The sequence below is a fragment of the Onychostoma macrolepis genome, chromosome 09 (genome assembly GCF_012432095.1).
Source record: "Onychostoma macrolepis isolate SWU-2019 chromosome 09, ASM1243209v1, whole genome shotgun sequence".
Taxonomy (NCBI): domain Eukaryota; kingdom Metazoa; phylum Chordata; class Actinopteri; order Cypriniformes; family Cyprinidae; genus Onychostoma; species Onychostoma macrolepis.
Genome location: NC_081163.1, coordinates 25,904,407 through 25,917,837, shown reverse-complemented (window position 1 = coordinate 25,917,837; position 13,431 = coordinate 25,904,407). Strand labels below are relative to the sequence as shown.

General features: G+C 34.2%; 1 protein-coding gene and 1 long non-coding RNA gene across 4 annotated transcripts in view; both read left to right on the top strand.

The window, feature by feature from the left end:
- Positions 1 to 7,892, top strand: part of ppp1r9ala (protein phosphatase 1 regulatory subunit 9A-like A) — a 56,177-nt gene extending 48,285 nt beyond the window's left edge. Inside the window, 4 exon segments of the mRNA XM_058786982.1 lie at positions 1,130 to 1,174; positions 3,563 to 3,679; positions 4,044 to 4,232; positions 6,218 to 7,892. Of these exon segments, the coding sequence (XP_058642965.1) occupies positions 1,130 to 1,174; positions 3,563 to 3,679; positions 4,044 to 4,232; positions 6,218 to 6,376 (510 nt within the window). The 3' untranslated portion in view covers positions 6,377 to 7,892.
- Positions 7,893 to 9,129: 1,237 nt separating this feature from the next.
- Positions 9,130 to 13,334, top strand: LOC131547238 (uncharacterized). Of its 3 annotated transcripts, none has more exons than XR_009272878.1 (6): positions 9,130 to 9,406; positions 9,824 to 9,936; positions 10,853 to 10,943; positions 11,033 to 11,218; positions 12,533 to 12,671; positions 12,928 to 13,334. It is a non-coding gene; the product is annotated as an uncharacterized LOC131547238 (long non-coding RNA). The 3 variants fall into 3 exon arrangements; XR_009272879.1 differs by having other exon boundaries at positions 9,824 to 9,961; XR_009272877.1 differs by having other exon boundaries at positions 9,824 to 10,943; positions 12,928 to 13,071.
- The last annotated feature ends 97 nt before the right edge of the window (positions 13,335 to 13,431 follow it).

Here is a 13,431-nt window from a genome sequence, read left to right as displayed (position 1 = left end):
CTTGACCCTTGCAGTTCTAGGGCTAAATAATATAAATATTTGGCACTTTTTACACATACAGTACAAAAAATTGATTATATGAGTTGATTTTCTCTTTCTTTTGCTAATTTCTAGCAAAAAAAACCCCATTAAAATAAGCCCAAACATCAAACAAAAGTGATCAAATTAAGATAATAGATGTGATTAAAACTTGATAGTATTCATTCTAAATTAAAATGTTAGATAATAGTTCAATGCTTCTCACAATAAAAGCATGGGCTCTTAAAAAAAAAGTGAAGGGACACCCAATTATATTGTATTCATAAAAAAATAAAAGTAGTTATACATGTTTGGGGTTGGTAAGATTTTTTTAAAATGTTTTTGAAATAAGTCTCTTATGTTTACCAAGGCTGGCATTAATTTGATAAATACAGTTGAAACAGTAATATTGTAAAATATTAGAATTCAGTATTAGATATTAAACAATTAAATATTAGAATTTAAAATTGTTAAACTGTTTTATTATATTATTATTATTATTATTATATTTGAATTATTTTAAATTGTAATTTATTCCTGTGATGACAGCTGAATTTCAGTGTCACATGATCCTTCAAAAATCATTCTGATATGCTGCATTTATTTGAAATATAAATTTTTGGGTAAAAATGTAAAAGTATTTACTGTCACTTTTGATAAATTAAAGCATCCTTGCTAAATAAAGTATGAATTTCTTCTAAAAAAAAATCTTACTGATCCCAAAGTTTTGAACAGTGCATGTATGAACTTCTTATCTTTTCTAGTTAAAAAATTAGTCAATGGGAGAACAAACCAGCTTTCTGCCAAACACACAACAAAACTAAATAATAAACAACAAATATCTGGCATCCAGCTGGACTTGCTTTAGTTTGTTTGTAATTGTGAGTTGCCAAGGAGGAAGCAGCGTCGAAATGTTCTGGGTCGAAGCCTGCAGCCATATGGATGTGATCTTTCATCCAACTTGAGCCAAACAGACTCAGTCCATGTGTCAGAAAATGAATTCAGCAGCTCTTTGATCGCTCTCCGTTTCATCAGCTCCAGCTGAAGCATGTTTGGTAAAGGTTTGGGACAGTGATGTGATGTCATATTATTAACCCCTTTTCCCGAACAGACAAACCTCTCCTGGTCGTCTCTGTTCAGTCGCTCCTTAGATTTGGTACAGTATATTTTGTCTTATAAGCGCTCATAGATGTCAAATTTGATTTAGAAATGTAGTGAAATTCTTGCTAAATATCAAACCTCATGTGTCGAGCTTTATATAGAAACACATTAGCGTGTGTGTGTGTGCTTGTTGAATGCAATGCACTAGATGCATGATGCTGCTTCTGATTTAATCAGATTTGATTTGTACACTCACTCTTTTTCTTCGAGTGATTATTTTTTCAGCCTTCAAATACAGGCTATTATTGTCAAATCAACAAGTAGATGCATTACACTGCTTATCTGGTTTAGTCAACACAGTCTCATGGAAATTCATAACTATTTTGCATAACTGTTATCTCATTCGTATGTCTTTGTACGATCTACTTGCGCCCCAGTGATGATTGTGTTTATGGGTGGACCTTCATGCTTACTTTTTTAGTATAAATTAGGGGTGTTACAGTACACAAACATGATGGTTCAGTATGTACCTCGGTTTTGACGTCACGGTTCGGTATGGTTTTGGTACAGCAGGTGGAAAAACTAAACGAAATTGCTTTATTTTTTTATTTTTTTATACATTAAACAGTGGTTTAATGAACAAATTGCTCTTTCTTTAAATAAATTCAGATACAATTAAAATTTTCTTAGGGGTAATAATCTACCTCAGCTTAGGGAGTCCTTTTACATTACAATAAGGTTGCAATTAACAACAGAGCCCAAACTTAAATTTAATTATTATTTATTTATATGGCAATCTGTCGCACCACATTGAAGATAATGGCATAATGCCATAATGGCATTTATTGTTTGAAAAAAAAAAGACATTCATTCAAACACATTCATACCGATCTGAAAAACCCGTACCAAAATTTTTTGGTATGAATACATGTACCGTTACACCCCTAATAAAAATCGTACAACGTACAAATGCATACGAAATCTCCACCTCATAAAATAGTTGCGTTTTCATGTGAGATTGGGTTGGGTTTAGTATGTTGCTCTGTCTTGTGCTGTTACAGTATGTTGTAGTTGTTGCTAAAAAGTAGCTGTAGGTAGGTGGTGGTCGACCGATATGAGTTAGAAATACCCAATATAATGCAATATTAATAGGGCTGGCTTGACAATTTTGATTACACTATTTTAAGTGATCTTCATTTTGATGAACCAGCAACTCTGTTTTATTTGAATGTTGATTGTTATGTCTAAAAATAAATAGCAGTTGAATTTTATAGTTTGGACTTGTTCATTTTAACCTTTAATATTATAATAAGGTACCAACTGACACATTTTCCTGTAAGCTTTAGAGCTTTTAGAACTTATTTGGTTGAGAGATTGTATTCCTTAAAGGAATTGTTCACCCAAAAATTAAATTTTTGTCATCATTTACTCACCCTCATTTTGTTTCAAACCTGTATTGAGTTTCTTTCCTATGTTGAACATGAAAGAAGATATTTTGAAAAATGCTGGTAATCAAACAGTTGATGGTCCCTATTGACCTCCCCTACTATGGAAGTCAGTGGGGTCTGACAACTGTTTGGTTCTTCAGAATATATACAGAGTTCTGGCATGAAACTCTAGATGGATCTGACCTAATGACATCATCATCACATGGTACAGCTGATTGGTTCTCTCCTGTATCAGTAGCCAATGAGCTCTCTGCTCAACATTCAAATATATGACTAGTGCTTGTTGTAGCAGTTTCGCAGCGTGCTTCAGAAACCCTCCACCTTCCCCAGCTCCACCTGAAAGATCTGCTACGAGGTGATTCATGTATGCTATAGGGGGTTATTTCATATATGTTATATGTGCAGCAGTAGCATTTCTTACATGCTCACAGCAGCATGTTGTGGATGTATTGGCAGTAGCAAGTCTCGGGACTTGCTCTGCAGCAGCAGCAGCAGCAGCATAGCAGAACTGTTCCACCAAGACCAAATACATTAAATACATTGTGTTCAACATAAGAATGAAACTCATACATGTTTTGAATGACATGAGGGTGAGTAAATGATGACCATTTTCATTTTTGGATGAACTATTCTTTTAAATTGATATGTACTGTAGCTGATGCTGTTTATAACCAAATTAATCAAGATCAAAATCAGATGGAATCAAGAGCTTGTGAATCAGAATCAAACTGATTCATGAAATCTGTGTCAATATCCAGTGTCAATACTTTTAAATAATGAATATTTCTTATAACTCAAAATATGTGAAAACGGATAATGTCTACTTGCAGTAGATTTTACCCAAATGTTTGTTGATTAATCAGTCTGGTCAGTGTATCGGTCTGACACTTCCAGTAGTCATTTGTTGATGATGTTACACTTGCTGACAAGTTCTTTTCTCTGAAGCTCATTCTTTTGGTTCGGATAACAAATCCTGCTCTCTGTGCCCGTTCCAGAGTTTGTCAGTGTTAGATGATTCGAACCCCAGCAGTCCTGCTGCCGATTTTTCTGGGCTGGTGGTGGAGCCCAACCTGTCAGGCCGCTCTCATACATTAACCTTCTCTTCCAGCGAGGTGAGTGCAGATCAGACATGACGCTCTCACCGCCATTCGTTTGCATGCGTTTCGTGCCATAAACAGGCCATCTGGAAGGTCAAGTATTGTCTCGTGCCACCCGCTCTTCACTCATGTCGTTCCTGTGTTGTAGTTATTTTTAGTGTGAAGCATGCATGTGTGTGCTGATGGTGTTTTCATGTGGCTGATCTCAGTAGTGTTTGTTTCGCATGACCGAGAGGATTACATGCATGCTTGATGTGCACAGAAATCATCCCACATTCATTCGTATATTCTACAGTAGCCAAAAAGTAGGTGCATTAAATAAAATGATGCCTGTTTCTAGGACCATGAGATTCACCTGGCTGATATGTGTGTGTATTAGATGCTGGATGAGGAGCCTTGTTCTGGAGGGAAGGAGTATCACTGGCAGAACCGTCCTGTCTCTGATTGGACGTCCCAGCAGGTGTGTCATTGGCTGATGGGTCTGAACATGGATCAGTACACACCTGAGTTCAGCACACAGGCCATCGATGGACAGCAGCTCCTCAACCTGGACAGTGACAGACTGAAGGCGAGTAGGATGTGCTCTCATGGATGTATTTGGAAGAGAACGGTTTCTAATCTGACATAAACTGGCATTAGTGTAGCCTTAAATACATGTGCATGTATTGTAATTAGAAATATATTTTTATTTTGGCTCATTTTGAATGCTTAGACATTACTGTTTTTTTTTTTTAAAGAGGTGGATATGATTCTATGATTAAAGCTGTGCGATTAAAAAGAGAATCTAAAGGATTTATTAAAAAAAAAATACTTTTCAAAATGTATTGTTCATCTTTAGTGTTTTATCGTTTTTATCCCCAAAATATCCCAAATTACAATAGAAATGCAGTTACTATAAATGTAAACACAAATTTTCAATTTTTTGGAAAGGAGAATTTAAAAGATAAAGATGAATTAAGAAGAATTAATACATTCTGAAAATTTTATTTCCATTTGTATAAATATGTATTTAAAAAAGTAATTGCAGTCTGATTATGAAAATTAAAAACATTATAAATCTAATTACAAGTATTTAATTTCTGGAATCTGATTGTGTAATTCAAATTTCATATAATCAGTTATTATAATTTTCATATAATCATATAAACCAGCACTGATAACAAAACACATTTATGGATACATGTTTTATGGAAATGTTATTTTAAAAGTACGGAAAATGTCATTTTCATTTGGGATAATGAAAAAATAATGGTAGACCTATCAAAAACGATATATTTAGATTTTTTTCAAATTTTAAGAAAACTTTTTGACCCAGTATAAACAACGAAAGTGCTGGAGATTCAGAATTGAAGTAAACACTGGCACAACCATATATACATATATGTGTGTGCGTGCATAATTATTTTGCAGGTTGATATTCTTATTATATTTTCCAAGCACATTTGAGCAATTCAAAACCACATCAATCTTAATAGCTGCTATTTATTTGACATATAATGTAAGTTATATATGATTGTTAACCAGGGCTGGAAGTGAAAAATGCCTTATATTCAGGTGTGCATAATTACTAAGCAGGGTCATTTTTATATGTAAAATGGGCCAAAAAGAGGTTTAACTCGCACTGAAAAGTCTAAAATTATTAAATGCCCACAAGAGGGATGCAATACTAGAAATTGCTAAATTAAGGTGCGGCCATCGGACAGTGAAATTCTCATTGGGTTAGCAGAGCCTGAAAAAAAAAAACAGGTGATGTTTCAGGATTCTTTACCTAACCTAATGCCAAGTTCACACTGTACGATTTTAGCCCTGATATTCACTTATAAAATAAAATTAATCATAAAAGGGGGCTAGGGTTTTTTCCTGTAAATAATATTATTCTATAAAAGTACAAAAGATTTATTGCATTTTTCTTTTTCATCACTTTGAGGGCTTTTACAGGCTATAAGAAATAAACTCATTATAAAATGCACAAAACACTTTCAAGTACTTAGATTAGTGTATATACAATTTTCCAAGCAGAAGTATGTTGTTAACAAGGAAGTCATCTTTGTTAATTAGGCTATTGCGTGTCCGGGGAGGACTTATAGACCACAATATCAGCGTGATCTTGCGTCATTTACTTATCACTTCTCGTGTGTTTGCGGATCAGAGTTGTCGGCAATTCTTCCTATTGTAAAATCATGCAGTGTGGTGTTGTTTTTTTTGTTTTTTTTACTTTACTGACCCAATGATCATTTCACTGTCCGGTGGTCGCACCTTAATTTTAAAGTTTCCAGCCCTTGTTAACAATTATATATAACTTATAAATGATTATATGTCAAATTAATCCTGGTTATTAAGAGAACAATTTATTAATGATTTGGCCATCACTCCCATTTCACACAAAAACAAGGGTCGGGAAACTAAACTGCAAGCACAATCTTTCAGAAAATGCACTTTACAATACTCGAAATGTAAAAAGTGCATTAAGATCACTGCAAGATGTTGCTTCATTGTATTTTGTCATCTGCTGACACACTTGTGTTTAAGGATGGTTTGCAATGCTCTCCACAGGCTCTGGGTGTTTCCAGTCAGAATGACCGAGCCACCATCAAGAAGAAACTGAAGGAGATGAAGAAAGCACAAGAGAAGATGGAGAAACAGCGGGAAAAGCGTGAGAAAGAGGCCAGACGCAGCGGACGGCTGCCTGCCAGCACAGACTCTGTGTGCTGATGATGTTCAGCGCATCACCTTTTATTCATCTTAATTCTTGACACAATCCATTGGTAGACCGTTACAACACATATGAGCCATTCTAGAGGAGTTGCTATGAATGAATATGGTCAGTAACTCATTAATAACAGTCCAGACGGTCTAGCTGAAACACTAATGAAGCTGCTTACGAAATCATATTTTACTCTGTTCACTTCAGTCTGTGCAGCACAAATATGAGCAGAAATATACTGTTCATCTACAGGTAGTGATTTTACTAAGAAAGGTGTTTACAGATTGAACCCATCTGTGGGCATGTTGCCTTCACTGTAAAAAGGAAAAAAAAATTAAATCAGTATTTTGTCTTTTTTTTTTTTTTTAAGTAAAATATCTCAGCAGCCCTAAAACAAGATAAATGTATTTGCATAAGAAAATAAAAAAGTTACACATTCATTTTCAGAGAATATACAAAATTTTGTTAAATTAATATTTTTGTTGTTTTTTCTAAAAGCTTAAATTTCCAGAAGAAATTGCATTTAATTTATCCTCTGAAAGCAAATAAATCTATATTAATATATCCTAAGAACATTTAGATTATTTTACTGTAAAAAAAGACAAAATACTGATTAAGAAAATTATTTTTTCAGTGTTCTAAGTGAGTTATTAGACTAGCTTGTAAGAAAATGAATACGGCTGTCCAATTTATAGCAGACCAAAACTTTTATTAGTTTTAATTGTATTTTATGATACCACTGTAGGGGCTAAAAAAAAAAAAACATGCTAAGGGATATATAAATATTCAGATGCCTATTTTCACAACTTTGCCACTAATATTGTGGCACGAATAGTGCTTTCAAAAAAGATTTCTTATTGTATTTTAGGAGTACTTCTGGCCTGTGGTGTAAAACGGGTCATTTTGCTGGATCCTTGTACAGTCAAGTAATATTGAGCACTATATTTTTACTGAAACAAAAGGGGAACGTGGTTTATAAATGTACAAATGAAATATTTTATACACAACTATTAGCATAGCTTTTATTAGCATAGCTTAAGGAAGAGACATTAACTTTTGTACACATTTTCTACTAAGTAGAATAGCTTGTTGGTTAAACCATTTTGCTAATTCTGAAAAGCAGAGAGTGAAACTCAAAGTGAAAGGTGTTTGTACATCTCATCTTGTTGGTTGTTTTTATTTGGAAGGTTACTGCTTTTATATTATGGATATTGGTCAAAAATACATAATTGTTACACAATGTAGCATAGTTAACTTTTATTAGTGGCCATGGCCCAAATTGTATTTGACTAACAGAAGCTGTAATGAATTGAAGTACTGGATAATCATCTGATTGTAAGCGTCGTTTTAAAAGAGTGCTCATGTCATCGTGATTCTGTGTCCTGTGGTTATATTTTTCTACCTTGTAAAATAGATGATTTTGAACAGACAAAAATCAATCTTTCAATCTGGTACAAAGTGCATAAACTGCAAAATAAATGCTTTCACCTCTTATAAAAGAAAAAGACTGTGTGTGTTGAATCCAAAATGCGGCTCCCTTCACACTAGAACCATGTTCAAAAAGTAAAAATGGATAATGATTGTTCAGTCACTGCTAACTTACCTATTAAATCAAAATGAATCAATTACCTAGATTCAGATCAAATGTTTTCGAAGCACTGCCTCGTGAAGATTTGCTCAGTTCAAACCTGTGATTTATGCGTATGGGCGTTCATATTCTGGGCTATTCTGTTTAGTAATATTATTAATAAGGTTATTTATTAATATTAGCCTAATACATTTTTTCAGCTTTTATTAAGATCGAATTTGGTCCTCCAATGTCAGTGTTTTAAAACATTAAGCCACATTAAGTTTTTGTATGTCCCAAAACCGTGCTTTGAGCTGTAGCACTGATGTTTTAATTTATTTGAGTCCAAGTTCAAAATAAAACACTATGAACCGCTACATTGTGAACATATGAGCTGTAACCACTGCAAGCTGTAAAGTAAACAGGAAGAGTTTGTCCAAACTCAAATGGTTTTGCGAGAGAACACAAAAGAAAATTTTTTTTTTCTACCACCATGCCAGGTCCCTTCAGGGCTCCGTAGGAACTTAATATTTAATGGTATTTGATTTTGTAAATTGCATTTAGTCCCTTACAAAAATTAACTGCAGTACATTGAAGTACAACTGGACAATTGCAGTATAATGAAGTATATAACTGCAGTTCATTAAAGTTCAAGAGCAGTAAAACTGAAGTGCAATGAAGTGCAACTGTAGATTTGCTGTATAATGAAGTACAGATACAATATAACTGCAGTTCAGTGATACGCTGAAATGCAGGTGAAGATTTCACATGCAAAAACTTCTAAGTCTGTCTGATTAAATTTATTTAATTGTATTCATTTTTTTTATGAGAATTTTTTTAAAATAAAGCTCCTATGATTAGGTTCAGTAATTTCACTTTAATGGCAATGAGGTTCTTTTCATTGCCAATAAAGTCGTCTTGTATAGGCCCTGTACTGCTATGCAAGTGCTGTGGTTATAGACTTGGCAAGTGTTTTTTTTTTTTTTTGTGATCAACATTTTATTAAACTTAACATGAAATTGTACACGTTTCTTTGTTACATAGCAAATATACATATCCATGTGTACTCTTTTATTTGTATTTTTTGTAACGTAGACTTCCTATAAAATATTCGTACAAAAATATTTGCCCATGGAATATTTCACCCACATAGATTATATACGCACGTGTGATCTTCCTTCGCGCCAAAGGTCGTTGTCCTGACAACGAGTCTCGCGAGCATCTGTTTGATTACTTGTAACAGTAAATCAGCGTCTTTTCCGTAGTGTCTACTGCAGGATGGATATAAAAGTATAAAACACGTTTTGGTTTGACACCATCGTTCATATGTGAACTATCACAATTAAAGCACAAAGACATAACAACATTACACCCCGAGACCTTTCACAAGTGCGACAAAAGAGAAGAAACGCTTTCCGGAAGAGAAGTTCATCAGGCGAGTTGGAGACTAGTCGACTCATCCAGTTTAGCGGTGAGTATAATGTCTAATGTCCTCATATATCTTTAGTTATAATTTTAGAGAGATGTAAAAAGACTTGACGGATATCTTATTCAACCCGCTGAGATGAGAAGAAAACGAGAGGAACGCCGCTTCAGTGCTGATCTGTAGCGCTCGCGGGTCTGTGCGCGAGGAGCTTATGATTGAAAGACAAAACAACTGGTTTAGTGCTGTTTTTACTACACTTTTACTATAATAAACACCAACATCCCAATCCAACCAGTGACAACCCTGTGTATAGATGCATTTAACTCTGCTATGGCTCAGCAATTTGTTATAAGCAGATCTGTAGAAATCAGTCATGTCATTGTCCAGCTCAGTTCAGTACATCATTTACAATAATGAAATAAACAAAATTGTACTGAATACAGTGTATTTGTTTGTTTCTAGGAGAGCATCAACCCCTAATTGATATGAGGAAAAAATCACTGAAAGGTATACAGTGTACCCCTCTTTGCAACAGAGGAAGCATTAGGAAAGAGGGAAAGAGGAGAAGAGAGAAGGTGAGAAGGCACTCAACAGATGTTGGTGAGACTTGATTTCTGGAAATGCTTTAAAGGTCACTCACATTCTAGTTAGCCACAAATGTAAACCTGATTTTAGATAGTGTTTAAATGTGATTAATAACTCCAGCTACTTGTAGGCCTACAGTCCTGTATATTTCACACTAAATTGTGATGCAGCCTGAATCATAATCTCACCATGTTCATTTGTTGCCCAGAGGAGAACTGATCCATAAACTAAACATACTTTCTCCCAATGTTTTTTTTCTCCATTCTGTCACCTGACAGAGTTTGGGTTCCTTGCCGCTGTTGACTTTTGGCGTGCTTATTTGGGGACTAATAATATTCAGCAATATTATTGATCTGACTCCACTGGCACTATTGGATGAGGACTGAACTGAGCTTGATGATGACACCACTGCTATCTAGATGCACTGAAATTATTTTATATTTGATGATTTTTATACAGTTAATCGAAATTAACTGAGTCAACACTGATTTCAACTGAACAATGACACGTTTTATTGTTTAGAGCTGCTTCACAGCAGACGTGAATTCTGTTTGCATCATTATTTTTCTTTCGATCACTGTAAAGCAGCTTTGAAACAATCTGTATTGTATAAAGCGCTATATAAATAATGGTGACTTGACTTAAATTGGTTCAAATCTTCAAAAAAAAGTGCATGAAACAGGCAACCTGAATAAACACAAACTACAGTTTATTAATGATAACTGTATTTGCCTTTGTTTTATGTTAATTTTCTTAGGAATATCTGACAATATTTAGTGCTGGATATACACAAAAATAGAATAAATCAGATTTTTTCACAGCACTGTACACCAGCATTTATGTGCAGTAGTGTGACATTAATGTGTGGAAATGGACATTTTATCAGTGTGTGATTGCTATTTTCAGGAAAATGCGCTGGTAACAACTAAAAAAAGACGACCAAAAATATAATTCAACAGAGGATGATGGCTGTGGTGAAACAAGCACTCAAATAATGGTGAGCAGTAATCTACTTTATTTAATTGATCTTTTATTAACTATTATCTTTATAGTTTATAATACATAATAACTGCTATTGTATTTCAGAAACTAAGACCAGTGGGAGTGCTGGAGAAATCAAGTGTATAAGTCCTCTGTCGTCGTCAGCCATGTAAGAAATCTTCAGACATGAAGAGATTGAGGAGTTAAATGAAATCAAAGAGCTAAAAGAAGATTTACAATATTAGTGCCATTTCAGTATGAAAACAGAGAGAGAGCTGAGGGAATGGAAAGGTAATGAAATCTAGTTATAACAGCAGTTATTCTCAATGTTTAACATAAGCTCTCAACATTTTTTTTGTGGACTCTTTGATTCTCTCTGATTGACTGGAAGGTGTGCATTAAAACAATGAATGCAGATAATTACAATCAGTTCCTTTGCTATTTTAAATCAATGCGCTGCTTGTACTGTAGCACACACATACAGTCAGAACGCTAGATCTAATGACCTGTAACCAAACGAACTCATGAAAATATACTTAGTTTTACCCTTCCAGTCAAATTGTACTCCACAAACATTAAAGGGTTAGTTCACCCAAAAATGAAAATTCTGTCATTAATTACTCACCCTCATGTCGTTCTAAACCCGTAATACCTTTGTTCATCTTCAAAACACAAATTAAGATATTTTTGATGAAATCCGAGAACTTTCTGACCCCTCTATAGGCAGCAACGCAACTTACACATTTAAGTTCCAGAACAATAGGAAAGACATTGTGAAAGTAATCCATGTGACTCCAGTGGTTTAACCTCAATTTTGTCTTCTGTCGCATGAACACAACACTCATCTGTTGTGATGCTCTTGTGAATGCACATTACAGATCAATATTTTTGTAAATAAGTGGTATTTAGTAGGCAAGTAGTTTTTTTTTTTTTTTGGACGCAAACACTCGTGTCGCTTCATAAAATTGAATTAAAACAACTAGAGTTGATGAATTACTTTAACGATGTCTTTCCTACCATTCTGGAACTTGAATGTGTAAGTTGCATTGCTGTCTATGCAGGGTCAGAAAGCTCTCTGATTTCTTTATAAATATCTTTGTTTGTGTTCCAAAGAGGAATGAAGGTCTTACGAGTGTGAAACCACACAAGGGTGACTAATTAATGACAGAATTTTCATTTTTGGGTTAGCTATCTCTTTAAAGGCAGCTTTAACTTAACTAGCTGTAACAGGTGTGTATTACACAATTTTAATCGACTTCAATGGAGGCAACACGTTTCATGTCGGGTGGTTCTTTGCCTCCACCTCATGCATTAAAATCATGTAATGCACACCTAGCCATGGATTAGCCCTTATGTGTGAAGAGAGTTATAGGCTACACAAAGTATTAAATGAAGGGGGCACAATAACTGTGGAACACATATATTCTAATTATATATTTAAATGATATACTTGTATATTTGTAAATTGTTTTTTTTTCTATTATTATTATTTTTTTAGTAGTATTTAATTTATTTAAGGTTAGAATTTTCAATGAAAAACCAAAATGATAAATAGGGCAAATAATTTGAGTATTTAAACATGATTGTGTCTATGCTTTTTCCCAGAAATGCATGTTATTGTTCAAGGGGTAGTTGCATGGACTATCAGTGGAGGAACAGAAAGCTCTGAGATTTCATTATAAAAAGATCTTCAGTTGTGTTCTGAAGATGAACGAAAGACTTGCGGGTTTGGAACGTCATGAGGGTGAGTTATTGATGACAGAATTTTCATTTTTGGGTGAACCAACCTTTTAACTTCTGTTACCTGCAGTGTTTAAAGACATTGTTAATGCAGACCAATATGCCATAAGAAATGGGAGTAGAATGAATACTTTACACAAACACTTGGTGACATCACAATTCAAGATATATTTTAAGCATACTAAATATGCCTGTGGTGAAAAGTGTAACTGAAACTTGAGAATTTCTGATAGTTTTTGTTTGTTTGTTTGTTTTTCCAGACTACATCCAAAATAGTGTTTCCACATCTGAGATGAAGGCAGTCATAAGAACCAAGCAGAACGATGAGGATAAGCTCTTCAAAAAATCAAACCTGTCTGAATAATGCGGGAAGAAATGTGTGATTGTGTGATTTGTAAATAAACACTAAGTACATTTAGTGTAACTCTCAGCCTGTTATTTTAAGTTTAAAGAAAAGTAAAATCATTTATTGTTGCATTGCTGTTTGAGACATTCACTGTTGTTTTGTACCTTAATTTATTATATTGCAGTTGTGTAAAATAAAACTTGTTATTCTGAATATTCTGGTTGCATTTCAGTGTTACTGTACAGCATTTTATTAGTATTGCACTTTGGTAGTACTGAATTGTACTTCAGTTGTATTATTGCAGTACTACTGCAGATTTATTGCAGTATAACTGTAGTAATACTTCAGCTGTATTCCAGTAATACTGCGGTTCTATTGCAGTTGTATTTCAATAGTACTTCAGATGTATTGCAGTAAA